The following is a 19,952-nucleotide window of genomic DNA, read 5'->3' on the forward strand; positions in this document are numbered from 1 at the left end:
TTGAAGGTTAAAGTATCTGTCCAAACTCTAACAGATAAAAATATAGAACTAGAAGTATTGTTATCAATGTTGTTGTGATTGGAAAACCAAACAAATTCCAAGATAGAGATCTCCATAAAAACAGATCTCTTCATTGATCTCATCATATTAAATGCACAACTTTTAAAAGCATGAAAATATGGAACCGCTGCAAATATTGATCAAAATTAAAAGTTTGCATTTAACATCATCACCATATAGTTGCATCAAAATCATTCAATCAATCCTACAATCAAACCAGAGTTTAAAATAATTTTAATTTCACAGCATTGCATAAAACCAACTGCACCGCATACAAATCCCGACTTGCATCACAATATTATTCGATATAGAACAGAATTTCAAGCATTGGCATTTTCCATTATACTCCTCTGTTTTCTAATTTTAAGCATACTCAACACAATCACTATATCTCGTGCCTTTTGACATAAAATGTCTCAGCATACTCCCCTCACAAAACACACTCCAGAATTCTCCTTTATATTGGTGAGAATGGTTTTCCCTTTTTTTTCTTCCCCATAGGACTGCATCTACCAAAACATGATCACCTCAAGGGTATTTATCTCTGCTGCATAGAATATTCTCTAGGAGAACATAGTTCCCTACCCTAAAGCTCATACCAAACCATAGAAAAATATTTGTAGCTTGCAAGTTGAATCAAAATAAAGATCAAGCTTGACTGCTAAACTAAATTGTTTCCTTTCCAATTCTTTCTAAAGAAGACCACCGCATATATCCATAGAATTGAGTGGTCAATTAATTATTTCAGCAAATGATATTCGGGATTTCAAATCACATGCTGGTCTACACTATATCTTATTCTCTTGCATTATCATAAAAAAGTAAAAAACAGAAAAGACTAGCAAATTATTTCTCATAGAAGTAAATCTGAAAACAATAAACAACTTACATTTTAGAGATTAAACTTCAGCAAAGCAGTTTAAGACAGCTAGCAAGCATAATCTCCTCGATGCAGGAAGATTCTCTCTGTTTTGCTCAAATCCAAACCAGATGGAGCTATTATCTTTCTCAATGATGGCCTTAAAAATAACATTGAAGCAACGGCATTAACATTCACTTTATTACAAGCCCTTAAATTGATCTCTCTTAGTTTTGTGCAGTTTTCTAGCACATGTTTCACTCCCTTCTCTGTGACATGAAAACATTCTTCCAGTAACAATTCCAAAAGCCCACAACAACTCTTTGAGATCACATAGAGTGTTTCATCATTGACAATTGTACGTGACAAGTTCACCACCTCCAATTTAGGAACTTCAAAGTTCATTCCAAATAGGTTCACTACTAAACAATTGGATAAGTTCAAATGCCTTATCTTACAACATCTCCTTAAAACATCACAAATACTGTCTTCAGATATGTTACGACAATAACTTAAATCAAGCAGTTGCAAATTGGGGAACATGGAAGGAAACATTTTGATGCTTTCATCTCTTATGCATGAATTTTTAGCCAAATGGAGAGACTTCAATTGAGGGCTTACAACAAAATCCTTGAAAGAATTAGAATTCTCTACACTCTCCATCCCAATTTTTGTGAGTTCCATTTTGATCTCACTAAGTGAAGCACAATTACTAACGAGTGCAAACAAGGCTAAATTTGTGAGTTGCCCACACTGACTAAGGTTTATAAACTCCAAATCACCAAGAAACAAAGACAAGTCAAGAACATGTTGATTAGTCAAAAAAACAGCATTTTGAAGATCTAAATGTTGGATATGTTGGCACTTGGACAAAAAACAAGATATTCCAGCATAACTATAGCCGAAACAATTTTGGAGGACAAGCTTTCTCAAAGGAATAGCTTCCATTGCAATAGAGGAGAGCAACATATCCGAGATACGTGAAGACCGAAAATCAAGACAAGTTAAGCCCTTCAAACACATCAACGAGTCAATAAGGTGCGAACTAATGTCATGCCTTCCCTTTGACGGCCATTTAATGGAGAGAGACCTCAAAGATGGTCTCACACGGATAGCAGAAGCTATGCCATCATTAGTTAGGGATGGACTCCAACGTGATGAATGGTCTAACATCACAAACTCTTCGAGAAACTCACAACTTTGACACAAGTGAAAAAGCAATGAGTCATTTATATAGTAATGACCAGATAAATTAACCTTGCGGAGCTTAGGAAGCGCTGTTGACATAGCCTTTACCCCAACATCAGTAATATCAATAATCTCTTTAGGGTTACTGAGGTCAAGTTCTTCAAGGAAAGGGAAGCAACCAGATATACAAACCAGGTCGTTGTTACAGAGAGAATCAATGTTGGAACAAGTGAGAGAGTTCAAAGTTGTAAACTTTCGTGCGAAGACTTGCAAGCCATTTGTGGGAATGAAGGGTTGGTTAGAGAGATTGAGCGATGTAAGGTGGTTCAATCGAAAACAAGAGATTACACATAGAAGCCCATCGAGATCACCACCAAAGCAAGTGAGGTTAAGGGAGGTGAGGTTAGTAAATCTAATGAAGAGGCGAGGAAGAAAAGGGCGTGTTTGATTATAGACTGTGAGTGAGAGTGGAAGATTATTGGTGATGGAGAGAAACTGTTTTGAGACAACAGAGAGAGACTTCAAGTAAGGATGATTGCTGTCTCCGCCGGTTAGGAATGTGATGACCGATTCCCAGCAATCATCCGGTAAAATTCGTGTTTCAACCATTGTTATTGTTTTTGTTCTTTTTGGAAGAAACATGTAGTTGTGGAAATCAATAGAGTTCCTTGATGCTACCGTGAAACGAATAGTGAAGCAGGGTTAGGTTTATGAGGTTTTAGGATTAGGTTTTTTTTTTTTCCTTTTCCTTTTCCTTTTCTCACGCAAGGGTTAGGTTAGAATTTTTTTATTAAGGTTAGATTAGATCTATATATTATAGGGAGTTTCTATAACACATCTAACAAATAGATAAAAATAAATTTAAATATTTCTATAAGACATGTAACAAATAGATAAAAATAAATTTAAATATTAAAAAATGTAACAAACTCGATCTATATATATATATATATATATATATATATATGTCTGTTTTTTTTTTTTTTTTTCCATTTATCTTTTAAAAAGTGTAGCAAACTATATGAGTATATTTTTATACTTGCTTTTTCATTATACCCTTATTTTTTTTTGTCAGGTAGCCTAGTAGCTAAAATTCACCTTATAAGGTGAATAAGTGGGGTGTCTGAGTTTCGAACCCCGGCCCCTGCATATAATAATGCATTGTCCTACCAACTGGGCTATGCTCACGGGACTATCCTTATTTTAAAGGTGATCAAACTAGATGTGTATAATAAAGATTGTTGTTGATGTCATTAAAATAAAGAATTTAGATTATATTTTTTATTGTATTCTTGGTATCATTGAAATAGATAATCATGGTTAGTTTGATTTGTTATAACTGAAAACAACAAACATTTATATTTTTAGTTTTAATCAAAATCAAAATTTCATAAAAAAAAACATTGTTAATGATTTTCAAACGTTAGCGCAATAAAGAACGTGCCCTTATTTTTGCTAGTTTATATAAAATTCAAATCAAACTTTTTAGTTGAACAGATTAAAATTATATATTCCTTAAAAAAATATATATATTCCGTCGGTGCTTCCCGGAGTACTAATCTAGTTGGGATGTCGATGTTGTTTCTTGATGTCTCTCTCTCCCTACATAGCAAAAAAAATATTTTTTTACGATTGTAACGTTTATGGCTAATAATAGCCGAAAGACGGGCACACTAGTGTCCGTCTTGATGCTAGTTTATAAATTTTTTTTTATTTTTAAAGTGAGAGGATGTGCTCTATTCCAAAGCAAGGAATATCTTGAGTCTTGACAATCGGTCAATGTCACAAATATATTTACATTTATCTCCTTTCAAGACTTGTATTTTGATTACTAGAACCAACTTTTTGGAGATAAAAATATATTAATTTTGTTTCTTATCGGTGCTCAACTAGATATAAAATTTTATTTGAAACACCGACGGACACTAATTTTAGGTGCCTCTTTTAGCTGATAATCGAATAATTATTCTCCACATTGGGAAAGACTAGCTCATGTGACTTTTTGGCATGTGTACCAAAAATCGTGAAAGTAATAGGATATTAAGTTTTATTTTCAAAAGTTTGTATTCAAGGTTAGTTTGCAATTGAAAGTAAATAAAAAACTTAAGTTCATAATGATAACAGACGATTAAAATTGTCTGAATTCCCTTTTATGTTTCTGTTTGGTATAATTCTACGTTCTAAATAATAACAATCGAGTTTTTATGGTTATGAAAATTTAACAAAATAGACCAAGATCTATTTCCTAGCTCAAGGTCACATTTTTCTAATACATCACCCTAATGTCTTAGGGGAAAACTAGTAATAATAAACTATTAGTCACACTGATTAATTTCATATACCTAGTTGTTGTTCTTCATCATCATTAAGACATTGATGCAAGGCAAGTTGAGAGAAAGAGATAGTAATGTAAATGTGTGATCCGGTAATAAATAAAAAAGATTTTGTTTTGCTTCTCCAAAAAAGGAAATAGAGAGCATATAAATCAAATAATTTATAGCCTTAGATTGAATTATAATAGATGGTTAAGATTTGATGTCAAAATTTAGTTTGACACCATGGTGTCATTTGATCCTATCCCTATATATATATATATATATATATATATATATATATATATATTTAGTTTGAGTTACAAAATCTAGTTTTAAGAGTGGATTGTCACTAGGATGAAGATAATATGGAGATAGAGTAAAATAATTGACATGTTAGTTTTGAAGTGAAGAAGTAGGAATCAGTGATGACTCCGGATTGGATTCAGAAGAATTAAACATGGTGTCGAGACTTTAGGGTCAATGACGAGAGACTATAGAATATCTTATGATACCATATTAGAAAGGCAAAAATATTGATGTCAGAATTAACAATAAAAAAGTATGGGTTAATAGGTCTTTACCCCCTGTAATATAGGTCATTTTTAGTTTTGCCCCTTGTAAAATTTTTTTTTTGGATTCGGTCCTTGTAAAATTTTTTTGTTTTGGAAAACCCCCCTAGACCAGCTGACTGTGCATTTTTGCTGATGTGGCATGCTGCGTCACCTTTTTCAGATGACGTGGCGCGCTGACTGTATAATTATTTTTATTTTTTATTTTTTTAAGGGGTACACGTGGTATTTATGATTTTTTTTTAAATAAAAAATTCTTAAAAAAACGAAAAAAATATTATAAAAAATAAAATAAATTCAGGAAAAATAAAAATGATTAAAAAAACAAAAATAATTATGGAAAAATAAATAAAAATGAAAAAAATCTGGAAAAATTTAAAAATTCTAGTAAAATCTAGAAAATTTAATAAAAAAAATCTGGAAAAATAAAAAAAAATTAATATATATCGAAATTTTCAAAAAAATCTGAATTAAATTAAAATTATAAAAAATATTGAAATTCTATAAAAAAAAATTAATATATATCGAAATTCTATTCTTCATGATCTAATGTTATGTTTTTTTAATTATGAATATACTTTTCAATATTTTCATTTTCTGTATAAAAAATAAAAAAACAAACATTTTAATTTCGAAAGAAAAATCTGAACTTTCATTTTTAATTCTATTCTTATTAGATTCATAAATTTTGAAATATTTTAAGTTGCTGAATTTTTAATTTTTTATAAAATAAAACTTCTTAATTTCGAAAAAAAAATATGAATTTTTTTTATTTTTTCAGAATTTTTAAATTTTTCCTCTATTGAAAATAATATGGAAATATGAATTTTTTTGAAATATATTAATTTTTCCAGATTTTATTTGATTAAATTTTCTATATTTTTTTTCATTTTACCAGATTTTTTAAATTATTCCAGAATTTTTTTTACTAAATTTTCTAGATTTTTTCATTATTTTTCATTTACCAGATTTTTATTAATTTTTCCATAATTATTTTCGTTTTTTAATCATTTTTATTTTTGTAGAATTTATTTCAATTTTTTATAATATTTTTTCGTTTTTTTAAATTTGTTAAGAATTTTTTTTAAAAAAATAATCATTAATGCCACGTGTACCCCATAAAAAAAAAATTATACAGTCAGCGTGCCACATCATCCAAAAAGGGTGACGCAAAACAAAATTTTTTCAAAACAAATTTTTTTTACAAGGACCGGATCCATTTTTTTTTTTTTTACAGAGAACAAAATCAAAAGTGACGTATATTAGAAGGGGTAAAGGCCTATTAACCCAAAAAGTATTAACTTTCTAGTAGAAATCAATTGACATCTAATTGTATAGCTATAAGTTAACAGCTCCAGGCGCCCAAACGTGCAGCATTAGGTGCAGTCCCAACAACAAGCTGTCCATAAAAAGTGACAATCATACAAATACCCCCAAAACTCAGCATTGGTTTGAAACCAAAACATCAATTCTAACATATTACCAAGTCTCAAATTTATCATGAGCCATTTTTTACTCAAATCCCTCATTTTCCATACTTTGTAGTAATCCAACAAAAATGCATTAACAATGACACCAATTCAGCACAAAAAAAGTCGTACAATTCAGAATTTACATAAAAAAACAAAACAATAATAAAATTCAAAGTTGAACAAAGAGCGAATCAAATCATAATCTTAACATAACAATTACAATCCTTCATAAACCAGAGACATAATATGTTGGCACGTGCAGAAAGATGCCAATATTTCATGGAACTTTCAACACAATGAAGACTTGCATATTTCAAGCATGCAATCTATCTTCAAATACAACTCAGGAAATAAGATTTAAACCCCGATGGATATGAGTAATTAGCAGAGAATATTTTCTCAAGTATCTGCAGAAATGAAAGAGACAATCAAGAATTAAATTTGCAGAATAATATTAACACCAAACCATAGAAAACATTTACATACCTTTCCAATTCAAACCAAAGAATACCACCACACACACACACATTGATATAATTGAGTGGTGAATTAATTAGTTCAGTTCAGTAAATGATGTTGGGGATTTCAAATCACATGCAGGTCTACACTATCTCTTATTCTCTTACATATATCGTAGAACAAACAAAAATTTGCATAAAATAGAAGAAAAGGGTTTAATAAACCCCTAATGCATATTGTTGGTGATAATCTAGAGAGAACCGGTCTGCTAAGTTATGCAGAAAATAAAAATAGGAGGAATAATAATCTAGTGCTGAATAATGCTTGTTTGGTTCTTTGTTTTCTTTTTTTTTTTTTTTTTTTTTTTTTTGCTTAATAATCAGATGGTGGAGAACTCTCATTTATAATGACTGATAGAGCTCTCTAGAAAGCATTAATTATCTCATACATGAACTTACATTAGCCTAGGTACATGCTTTTACAATACTCTAGGTACATTTTTCCAATACAAGCATTTATGATACAGCACATTACTCAACACATATTTATAAAAAGAAATTAATTTCTCATCTGAAAACAATAAAGAACTTACATTTCGGAGTTTATACTCCAACAAAGCAGTTTCAAACTACTACGAAACATAGCATCCATGGTGCAAGAAGAGTTTCTCCGTATCACTCAAATCAAAACCAGGTGGAGCTCCTATCTTTCTCAATGATGTCCGTGAATGTACCATTGAGGCAACAACATTTGCATGCACTTTATCACAACCCCCCAAATCGATCTCTCTAAGTTGTGTGCAGTTTTCTACCACATGATTCACTCCTTTATCTGTGACATCACTACAATAAAACAACAACAGTTGCAAAAGCCCAGAACAACTCTTTGAAATCACATTAAGTGCTTCATCATCAACTCTTGTAAATGACAAGTTCAACACCTCCAGTTTGAGAACTTTAAAGTTCAATGTACGTAACTTCACTCTTGAACAGCGGGTTAAGTTCAAATGTCTAATGTTACAACATGTCCTTAAAACATGAACAACAGCTTCTTCAGATACATCGTAGGAATATCTCAAATCAAGCATCTGCAAATTGGGGAAACAATCTACCATGAGGAACAAGTCAGAGTAATTGATAGATTTAGTAAAGGAACAGGTGAGAGAGGTCAAAGTTGTAATGTTTTGGGAGAAAGCTCGCAACCCATTTGCGGGAATGGTGGGTTTTTGGGAGAGATCGAGTGATGTGAGGTTCAATGGAAAACAACTAATTTCAGCAAGCAGCGCGTCTAAGTCTCCACGAAAGTGCGTAAGATTGAGGGAGGTGAGGTTGGTGAACCTTTGGAAAAGGCGAGGAAGTAAAGGGCGTGTTGAATTCGAGATATTGAGTGAGAATCTGAGACGATTGGTGATGGATAAGAACTGTTTAGAGACAAAGGAGAGACATCTCAAGTACAAACGGTTGTTGCCATCGCTATTACCATAGTTGATGAGGAATTTGAAGACAAATTCCCAACATTCATCAGGAAAGTAAAAATCAATTACAAGACTCCTTGTTTTGCTTCTTGTTTGAATGGAAGAAGCGATGATTTGTTGTTGTAAAGAAGAATTGAGAGTCTTTCTTCTTCTTTTTGTTTGTCTTTCCATCGTGGATTTGTACTGTGCTGCCGTTTGTAAATCTTGTTTAGGGTTTCATAATAAAGTAAACTTTTTTTTTTTTTTTTTTTAATGTTTTAGCGTTTGTTAGTTATTGGACTTTTCCGTTTGAGCCTTTTGGCTATGGACATGTCACTAATGCACGTTGCACATAATTTATCAAGTAAAATAACTTTTTTTATTTTCAAAACATATCAATTTCTTTTTAGAGGATATGAAGTAAAATTTTTAAACTTATATAATCTATCCTATATTCTTTCTATACTACCTCCTTCAAAAAAAAAATCTTTCTATACTACTAGCAAAAAGACGAGTTTCGTTCTTTTTATTGCGCTGTTTGAAAATCATGAATGATGTTTTTTTTAAGTAAAAATATAAATGCTTTTTGCTTTCAAATTATAATAAATCAAACTAACCATGATCATCTATTTCAATGACACCAACAATATAAGAAAAAAATATAATTTAAATTCTTATTTTTTTAATGACATCAACACCAATCTTTATTCTAGAAAAAATGATTGAATGGTATAATTGGGATAATGAAAAAGTTATCTTGTCAAAAAACAATCTAAATATCTATGGATACATTTTCATTATCAGAGATATATAAATGCAGAAACAAGAGACTATCTTCCTACTGAGAGAATGATATCAGAAAACAAAAACATTGAGTTATAATTTCATGTTTGTATCAGTTTCTAGTATGTCTCTTTAGTCGGTAAGAGGAGGAACATTGTGGCATCTATGTTCCTTCATGATCAGATTATAGTTTTGTTTTTTGCTTTAATTTATATGAAGTTAATTATGAGAACTGCAAATGGAAATGTTTTTTGAAAGAGTTGAATAAAAGAGAATTGAAGCGATCGAGAAATTTATTTAATATTAGTGGCGAATAATGTCGATGTTAATTAAGAGTTCAATGTTTTCTGATTGTGTTGATGGTGGAATGATTGTAGTGAATAATGCAAATAGCAAATTTCCTTGCGTCAGTGCTGGTTGCTTGGATATTTCTTTTTATTCTGAGTGGTATTTGAAAGTATCAGTGTATCCTGTTTTGCTCGAGAATTATGCTTGATTTTGGAAATTAATGAAAAGGACAATGTGTTACATATCTAATCTTTGGAAGTATTGATGTATTCAATTTTGTTATGTATCTGATGCACTTTTTTGTGGTTTAGCTGTCGTTCAAGCTTCCCGATGGTTGGTTGGTTGAGCACCGGTGTTGTTCGTCTAACCTTGACTCGATAAGGTAACATTCTTTCTCCCCTTATTTTCTCTTCCAGTTAATTATTTATGCATGTACCCTATGCATTCACATATATAGTTTGCCTTAATTTTATAAATAGCTAAACAACATTGCTGATAATATAGTTTTCTTAAGTAGGCCAAGTTACAATTGATTCAGCCATGTAATAATTTTTTTTTTTGAAGAACCATGTAATAAAAATTAACACACAGAAGCTAGGGGAAAGCAAGTGTAATCCCTTGTTATGCTTCATTTCTCCAGTTAGAACACTTAGGCTTGGATTCCCTGTTATTAATATTTGGTACATCATTGTATTGTTCTCATCTCATTTGTTTAAACTCCACTAGTTAATTCAAAAACCATTTGGAAATTCTTCCCCTCCTCCATGGATTTGATTTTTTTAATAAATCTCATTTATTTTCTTCCACTATTACATAGAGACAATCTGATGCAGAGATATCTTAATAAAGAAACAAGAGACAATCCTCCTACTGGTAGAGTGATATCAGAAGACAAAGACACCGTGAGTTCTAATTTCATCTGTGCAGTTTCCTTTGGCAATTTGAAGTGGCTATTTACTGCTCTTGATCCTAAGCTCTCACACACTCCCGTTTGCATGTGACTTGAACTTCTATCAATGACTTCCATCAAGTTTGTGACTGTCAAATTTTTTTCTGCAAGAGATTTCAAGGCACGGAAATTTTCATCTGCGGCAGATATTGAGGGACCATTAACCAGAAAATGCATGTAGAATATCGCCGAAGATGCTTAAACAAAAAAAAAAAAAATACTTTCAATCTTAGAAATATTTTGGAGTTTAAAGACCATGTACTTGACAGTGTAAACTTTGTTTTACTTGGCCATCCAATCAGATTTCAATAATGATGACATTGTTATATTAGTTCATAAAATATAACAACAAATATCTATGCAGCAAGATCTGATTGGTTGATTGTGTAAAAATCTATTACACTTCAAGTGCATAGTCTTTAAACCCGTGATTGTATGGATTAGAACTATATAATTGTGCTGCCTTTTTAGTTAGTTTTCAAATGTGGCTCTGGAAAGAAAAGTGCTCCTAGTATGAAAAATAACGAAAAATAAGCTAGAGCTACTAGTGGAGTTTATACCAGAGATTGTTCAAAACAATGAAAAACAAGCTTGCAAATGATCTTAGGAGGTTAATTTAGTCAATAACCAATCTAGGAGAGCTTAAAGTACATAAATAAAAACATTCAACAAAAAAATCTTCAAAAATTAAATAGTAGAATGAAACATCAAACATGAGAAACTAAGTTAGATCCAATAAATGCTGATTTTAGCTGCCTGCCAAATTCTTTGTAATCCACATCAACAAGATTCCCTTAATGCAGTACGAACCACAATTCGGCAAACCCAAACCAAAGTTTTATTTACATCTTCAATTCCCTTCAGGTCCTTCAAATGTCTTACAATGGATTTTGAATTACTGCCCTGCGTCAAGGGAGTCATGAATGTCGATTCAGTTCATAGTAAAAATTATGAAAAACCTAAAATTTCAATATGACCAAGACGACATCAATTTAGATCAGCAACATATTTAAACATCACCACAAGAAAGAAATAAATGTCGACAAAAAAGTAAAACGAGAGACCAAAATAATCAGAATCAACCAGCAACAACAGGTGATTCTTTCGTTTGGAACACAATAATATCACAAATATCAATTCAGTTTATAGTACAGATTATGAAAAACAAGATTTTGAGCAGTTCATAATATGGGAGCTTCCTATCACATAGGCACTGATAAAAATGCATACATCCAAGTCTTCCAACAACAGCTGCATCCCTATATACAATGCTTTGCAACCAACATCCATAGAGGAACATAATAGGTTAAGTTTTTTCAAGTCTTCACACAATAGTTAGTCGATAAATTTCTAGAATCTACATCAAACAAAACAGAATTTCATAACAGGCACAATAAGAAATAGAATAATTCTTGTTGGCATGGTAAGATATAAACATAATTACTTATTTTCATCAAAGATGTAGGGCGCATTAGAAAGATGTCAATTTTCCATAAAATTTCAGCATAATGAACAATAAATGGCAAACCATTAACATTTCATGACAAAAAAACTTCAACTGTTTGAAAAAAGAAAACTCTCGCATGTTGAAACTACTTTCTCAATAAACCCTTGGTCTAAAGTAGAAAATATAATCCGCATGTTATATTATGATGAAAACCCAAATTCCACAGTAGCAATCGACAGAGAAATTATATCAATAATGAAAAACAAGAGTTTATTATTTGCTTTAAGTACAAAATAGCTACAAAGTGATGAATAATAATGCTCTCAGAACCAAGCTCCTATATATAAAAAAGAATTCTCTACCCAACAGAAAATATAATTCTCACAGTAATCCCTCTTTCGTCACTCCCCATATCCCTCACTATCTATCTACCACGCCGTGAGCATGATATTGCGCAGCTGATGTGCTAAGCCCACTTGGGTACACGCTCTCATTTTGGGACCTTGCATAGAAAGACAAGCCAAAAGTATGAATTAAAAGTATATAAATTAATGATTATAAGTTTTGTCCAATAAAATATAACATAAAGTTGGTTCTTGAAATTGGTAGGACATATAGAAAACTCAAAGAAGTGACATCAGAGAAAAGTGTGCTAGAAAAAGTATGCAAAACAAAAACATCCTACATTTAAGATCGTTCAAACTACAGCAATGCACTTTTAGATTACTAGCAGCCAATGCATCCTTTACGCAATAAGAGCTCCATCTCTCTGTCGCTGAAACGACAAGGATATGGAGTTGTTAACTTTCTCAATGATGGTCTTGAAAGTATTAATGAGACAAGATCATGACCATGCATTTTAGAGATGCATCTCAAATTGATTTCTCTCATTTGTGTGCAGTTTTCTAGCACATGCTTCACTCCTTTATCTGTAACGCAAATACAAAATTGAAGATACAGTTCCAAAAGCCCACGACAACTCTTTGAGATCACATGGAGTGCTTCATCATCAATATATGTTAATGACAAGTTCAACACCCCTAGGTTGGCAACTTCAAAGTTCGCTCCAGGTATATTGATTCCTAAACAGTCAGTTAGGGTCAAATGTCTAATGTTAGAACATGTCCTTAAAACATGACAAATACCTTTTTCTGATATTTTATGACAATAGATCAAATCAAGCAATTTCAAATTCGGGAAAACGGAAGCAATCGTTTGGACCGTTTCATCTTTTAACCATGTTTGTGTATTCAAATGGAGATCCTTTATTTGAGGGCTCGCAAAGGAGGAATTAGAATTGTGTAAACTATTTGTTTGTGTGAATTGGATTCTAACGGAGGAGGTGAGTGCGGGAATCCAACAAAATCTGTTACCGTAGGGGTTGAGGTTGAGGGAGGTGAGGTTAGGGAACCTTTGGAAGAGTTGACTGAGGCAATCACTTGTTAGATCACTGATGGTGATTGAGAATCTAAAACGGTTCGTGATGGAGAAGAACTGTTTTGAGACAAGGGAGAGAGAATCCAAATACCGGTTTTCACTGAGGAATTAAAAAATACATTCCCAGCACTGCTACAACCATTGTTGTCTCCGCTGTCGGTATTGAGAGAGTTTCTCTGTTTCCGAGTGGTCGATGTGAAGATTTTAGGGTTTTATTAAGGGTTAGAAAGATTGGAAAGTTGAAACAAATTGTGGAGAGGACTTAGAGAGTTTCAGTGAATGTCCCACAATTTCGAAGAATTAGGTCAGAAAGATTAAAGTTGAAACTCAATCTTATTAAAAACTGAAAAATTGTATTCAGTGAAAAATTGTATTCAACAAATTCTTTTCGCTATAAAATTCAATCAAATTTTGGAACTTATCAAAGATAAATAAATAATAATTAACTCACATCGAGCGACTTTCTTATGTTTTTTGTGCAGTGAGGAGTTGGAATTTGTCAATAATTTTTTGTTGTTGTGACTTGTTGGGTAGCGTAATGGATTTGGTTAAGTTGGAATTTGGTTCTTAAGAGAGAGAATTATTATGTCTTTTTGAGGGTTGTTGTGTGTTGCCTAAGAGAGAACCTGACGCAAAAGGGAAGCAAGGGTTAGCAAGCGCTCAACCTAAAACATAAACAGTTGCAGGGGCACCTTCTGAACTGTGGTGTCATCTCTTTGACATCGATATGGGACATAATTGGTTTAATTTCGTAGGGAATTAGTAGCATGGGGAGAGAGGGGTGCATACTTGCAAAACTGGGTTTGGTAAACAACATTGGGGATGGGAATGTGCTTTACTGATGCTATATTTTACATATACATGTAGTGAAGGAGTCAAATGAATTTAAGGAGTATATGTGCAGTTATACTTATTGTGAAGGAGACAAATGAATTTGAGAATGCTAACAAACAATGCATCTTTGACGTGATATTATCGAGCCAACAACATTAGGATGCACCACAAAGTAACACCGATCTAATTGGTCTGTCTAATTTGTGTGCGATTGTTTACCATGTTTCACTCCATTTTCTGGAACACCATTAAAATATTTCAATAACAGTTGATCACCCTATTCTAACTTTACTTAATAGGAATTTAGCAATTAGGTGTCGATGAATGAGACTTAAAGACTGAATTGCATAAGCTATGTTTTCATTCATATAAATTAATAGACTTGAATTTTGTATTACATTCGATTAAAAAGAAAGACATAACAATGAAACCAAGTTATGAAAACTTTTACATACTGCTGCAGTGTTGTAAAAATATCATGTCATGCTAACCAAGTAAAAATACTAATCAATGCCTTTTCAATGTCTGATGAATGTTTTTATCTAAATTATTAAAAAAAACAGCACAAATATATTTGACAAATATATTTTATAAGATAACTACCAATGCAAAAATTAAGTGGGGGTACAAATAGATCCGTAAGTAATCTCTCCTATCATGGCCCCCATCATTCTAACAATAATTTCTCAAGCAAAGGGATTTCAAGAAATCAACCAGTTTCATTAATTGACATCTAAATTGATGGTGATATGATGCTCATGCACATGCCTATGCCAAAATAGCTTTTATCATTTCTACTAAATAAGAATAAGAATTATCAAGAGCATAATAATCCATGAGCATCCAAACCAAAATACATAAAAGAAAACAAGAACAAAGTCTTGGAGGTGATCAGTAAAGTGAATTTGTCACTGTCAAAGTTCTACAACCATAACTAAGTCTTTAAAAATAATATTTTCAATCACCAGAGACAACTTAAGCATCCGGTTTTGTTCTTCCTTAGCTTTTTCTCAATGTCAATTTCAGGACAAGAAGGGCGATTCAATTTGACCTATAATGAAAAAACAGTCGTGTTATTTCAACATCAAAATACATACACGATGTGATATAACTTAAACAGAGCAAAAATTTAGATAAACCATAAGTACCTGCATTTTACTTTCACATTTCAATCTTGGTTGGTTCTCCTTCATGTAATTATAGTTATCATCAATAGGCAAGGAAGGTGGTAGAAGGCTTCCAACATAAATCATAACTTTATTGATATTAGGAATTCCTGGAACACAGGTAGCTCTTTTACTTTTGAGATCATACCAAAACAACTTTTTACATTCAATCTTGATATCGCCATTGCCCCAAGGCTCCTCACAATCTACTTCCAACAGAACTTTACTTCTATCACCAGAATAACCTAAAGGCTTCCATGGTGTAAAAGGTCTACTGAAAAACACTTCCTCCAAAGTAAACAATACACACCAACTATCTCTAAATCCATATTCTTTCATTACCCAAACATCAACCTTAGTAGTTTTATTATTCATATTTTGATATCTCAGAAGCATACAAAGAGACTGTCCCAAAAGTGAAAGATTAGTGCCAAAATCCTGGCTAGTAGATGCTAGTATTTCAGGAAGAGGAACCTCATTGAAAATCTCTTGGGCAAGGTTAAACGCGACAATTAAGGCGGGTTGATGAAAATTGTCAAGTTCGTGAATGGTTACCCAGTGAAAAGAATTCTCAACGAAAACTGCCATGTCTTGAGATGAGGCGATAGCGTGTGCCATATTTGGAAGTACTTTCCATGAGTTCATTTCGAACTGAAGAGAGTCACTTGTGAATCAAAACGCTCACATATTATATCGATGGAAGAAGAGATTCTGAGGAGTTTGTAATCTTCAGAGAATGGATCGTAAGCAAAGCCGTGTACGACAAAATGGAAGGTAGCGCCTATAGAACGGTGAGGAGAAGGGGGATAAGGAATGAAATGATGTTTACGGATGTTAGGGTTCCAGAAAGCAATTTCGTCTACTTGGTTGGAGATGCAAAGAAGGCCATTACATGAACCAAGAAGAGCGACGTCAGACTTCGAAGTCAAAGGATGGTAGAGCGAACCAGTGGTGGTTAGGTTAGGGAAATCAAATTGGTAAAATTCGGAGTCGTGGCTGAGGATGAGGTTAAAATTGAGGGAGTTTTTGAGGTGAAGGTTAGTGAAGTTGTGGGAATCGATTATGGATTTAAGCCATTTTGAACTTAATCGGAATCGGAGGATAGGTTGTGGTGGCAAGCGAGAGATGATTTCGGTCAACAAATCAGATGGAAGATCCGCCATGGGAAGGTTAGAGAATGATGAAAGCAACCAATTGAATTCAAGTGGATGTTGATCCTGTGAAAGGAAAATCAGAAACAATGCAAAACAAAATCATCAATACAGGAAACAAAACATTATAGATTCTCATGTTTGGATCATAAACAAGACATTATCAAAATCATTTACCAAGTGCAATTTCTATCAATTACGAAGTACAAACAAACAAACCTTCTTCAAAAAAAAAAAAACAAACAAACCTATTTTACACCTTCCAAATTCAATCAATAGAAGAAAGTAAACATTTTTTGTTTATTGTTTAACATTTTGTTTATTGTTCAATCAAATTTAATATTCTGTAAATCTAGGGTTTATTGTTTACATATGCTAAAGACAATCATTAATACAAACAATCTTACAAAGAAGAAAGTAAACATTTTTTGTGAAACAAAAGAGAAGATTAAAGAGAGAAGAAGATATTAAAGGGAGAAGAACAAAACATTAGAGAGAATAGAAGTAAATAGAAAACAGAGCAGTAGAGAGAAGAGAATCAGAGTGGAGAACCTGAAGATGTTGATGTTGAGATGGAGCAATCGTTTAGTTAGAAGGAGTGGAGGAGAATAGCTGACGGTGAGAAACTCAACCTGGGTTCCATTCCAATTCCGGGTGCGGTTATGGTGCATAAGGAAATCCCTATGCACCCTGCATAAATTCAGAAATGGTTTTTGTGACTACAAAAACATTACATGTATTTAATGGTTTTTCAGCACCCTGCATAAAATTATGCAAAAACTATTTTGCTGTGGAAATGGTTTCTGTGAACTCACAGAAACCATTTCTAGATTTATGCAGGGTTCATAAGGATTTCCTTATGTACCATTATTGCACCCTCCAATTCCATCGTTTTTTAGAATGATAGAGAGAGCGCTGCCCTTCCACTTATATTTTTTTTTAGTACAAACGCTTCCACTTAGTTGTGTATTTATATTATATTTATTTCTTATTGCTTATTTTATTATTATTTTTCTTATAAAATGAAGTGGGTTAAGATTCTTCTTATAAAATAAGTGGGTTAAGTAAAAGCTAAAATAATAATAAAAAATATTGCCCCCCTATCAAATGAAGTATCGGTTTATTTAGCCGTATCAGGTGTATAAGTTAGTCGTATCCGACACGTATCGATAATTTAAATATTTTTTAAAAGAAGTTAATTATTCGATACTTCTCTAATACACATATCGGGGCGTATCGGTATCGGATATGTGTCAGATACGATTCTTCGCGATTTTTGGAGTATCGGGGCTTTAGAGGTGGAGACTGTAACCTCACACAGAAGCGGAGCCAGAAATGTTGAAAAGTGGGGGCACAATATACATATAATTTTAGACAAGATTACACAATTTGTCTCTTAACTTAATTTTATATAACACTTTCATCATTTATCTTCTTTTTTTTCTTCAATTTTGTCCTTTATGTTATAAAATGTCAACATAGTTATCCTTTTTTTATCAAAAATAATAATCAAAAACTCCAATAAAAATCATCAAACTCATAAACAAACTCAAATATTTATCATACAAACCTAAAAAATCATATTCCATTGAAAAAATCTCATAAAAATGACAAGATATTGCATTTTATAACACAAAGGACTAAATCGGGACAAAAAAAAATTAAAGGATGAAACTATTACTTGAAATTAAGTTAAGGAACGAATTGCATAATTTTATTTATATATTAGATTCCATTTTGGAAAGCATTAATAGTTCTCTACGATTTATCATATTTTAGAAGAAAAATGCTGGATATAGCAATTTGTCTATATATCATGCTTTCTAATTTGCAATTCAATCAATACGGTTGCCTGCTACCATACAAATTGATTGTAACAACAAAAATAAAACTCCTTGAAATTCTTAAGCTCCTGCAATATCTTCAACACATCTATCATAATTTTGCCTTAGGCTAAATCTAGTAATAGTATTAAAAAAAAAAAGGGTTATGTTAACTTGTACCCTTAGGGCACATGTTAAGGAATTTAAAAAGAGCAACTTTGCATTGCAAAACATAACATTTTAATTTTTAAGAAGTCAAATGCACAATTTTTAATACGTATATTTCTATAATAAACTCCTTAACATGTACCCTTGAGGACACAAGTTAACATTTGCAAAAAAAAATTATGAAAGTTTTGTGCAGGCACGAGCCCACACAACCTTGTGTGTGGCTCCAGCCCTGACCTCACATGAATTTTCACATTCCATCATAATTTCATTTTAAAACAATTTTAAAAACCTGTGCAAATAAGAAATACAAGTTTAAATCCAAAACATCAAGCAAAGATAACCTATGAATCTTACCAAGAGTGGACCCAAGATTCCTAATAAAACCAAACTTAGGGCCCTTAAGCTTGGTAACCATTCCAAAGTTGTGACAACAAAACCAATAGACAAACTCATTGATCGATACTGTCTAATTGAGAGCTGCTATTTGATAAAAGTTGGCAACCTTTTTACAGGTTTTTATTATTGTCCCCTCAGTTAATGAACTCAGATGAAAGAACATTAGAAAGGTCTCCATTGTAATTTTCCAAAATTTGCAAAGATGTAGGGTTTTCTAATAATTGTAACAAGACATGAGTCTAAGTGAATTTCCACACTTTTTTTTGGTATTGCAAAGCCCATACATAAATTAGTGTTTAAGTTTATTTGATACTTTAGTTTATATCTTTCAAGTTTTATACAGTTGTTTATACTAGAACATACTACACTTCAAAATCATAGGCCATGCTACAATTTGTCGTCAAAAACATTGAAACTATGATAATTCAGAATACGTATTGTGCTGAATAACAATTTGCAAAAATAAATGAAAGAGCAATGTAAAAGAAAAATTAGAAACTTAAACTACTTAGTTTGATTAATTTTTCTGCTGGGATCTCGCGACTCATAATATTTGGTTCGACGTACTGTGCTTGAACATAATTTTAAGAATCGATAAGCTTTCCAAGACATGCCCTACAGGATCAAAAGTAACAAAGTATCATAATCACAAACTAATTACAAATTATAATTTGTGAATAACCAACTTATCTATAAATAGTCACATATAGGTACTTAAAATTAATCTTAGAATTAGATACAACATAATAAGACTGTTGTGGAAACTAAATACATCACATAACAAATAGAATTCCAACTTAACATACCATCATGCTAAGGAATAAAAACTTAAGCTTCTCCCTTATCCATCATCACATGCTTTATGTCTTTTAAAAACCCCTTATTTTTGTGCTTACTTCATTTCCTTTCTTATGAACACAACAAAGTTGGTATTGTCTTTTCCTTGGGAATCTTTCTATTTATTGTCATTTTCCTTTACAGATTTGTGTTCTCAAAGTGAACTTCACAGTGGCAAGTGTAAGAATAAGTGAAAAACACTCGTCTAGAGAATTGAAGGAGCTCACATTGTCATCGTTTGTCTAGTTTTAGATATCTTGTATTGTTCTTATGATTCCCGACTATACCATCATTA

The 19,952-nt window shown here is 32.1% G+C and overlaps 3 protein-coding genes across 3 annotated transcripts; all 3 read right to left on the bottom strand.

Annotated features, from left to right (window-relative positions):
- Nucleotides 1–988: 988 nt before the first annotated feature.
- Nucleotides 989–2,716, bottom strand: LOC11421041 (F-box/LRR-repeat protein 4). The gene has a single exon (XM_003604123.1). The coding sequence runs from the start codon at nt 2,714–2,716 to the stop codon at nt 989–991; it is 1,728 nt and encodes a 575-aa protein (XP_003604171.1).
- Nucleotides 2,717–7,553: 4,837 nt separating this feature from the next.
- On the bottom strand, nt 7,554–8,567 carry LOC11441449 (F-box protein At1g47056). Its single transcript, XM_024782397.1, has one exon. The coding sequence runs from the start codon at nt 8,565–8,567 to the stop codon at nt 7,554–7,556; it is 1,014 nt and encodes a 337-aa protein (XP_024638165.1).
- A 6,395-nt stretch (nt 8,568–14,962) lies between these two features.
- Nucleotides 14,963–16,589, bottom strand: LOC11421758 (F-box protein CPR1). The gene is made up of 2 exons (XM_024782399.2): nt 15,262–16,589; nt 14,963–15,164 (listed from the first exon to the last, which is right to left on the bottom strand). Exons 1-2 carry the CDS (start codon nt 15,922–15,924, stop codon nt 15,075–15,077), a joined length of 753 nt encoding a protein of 250 aa, XP_024638167.2. The 5' UTR covers nt 15,925–16,589; the 3' UTR covers nt 14,963–15,074.
- Nucleotides 16,590–19,952: the final 3,363 nt, after the last annotated feature.

This window comes from Medicago truncatula, chromosome 4 (genome assembly GCF_003473485.1).
Source record: "Medicago truncatula cultivar Jemalong A17 chromosome 4, MtrunA17r5.0-ANR, whole genome shotgun sequence".
Taxonomy (NCBI): Eukaryota; Viridiplantae; Streptophyta; class Magnoliopsida; order Fabales; family Fabaceae; genus Medicago; species Medicago truncatula.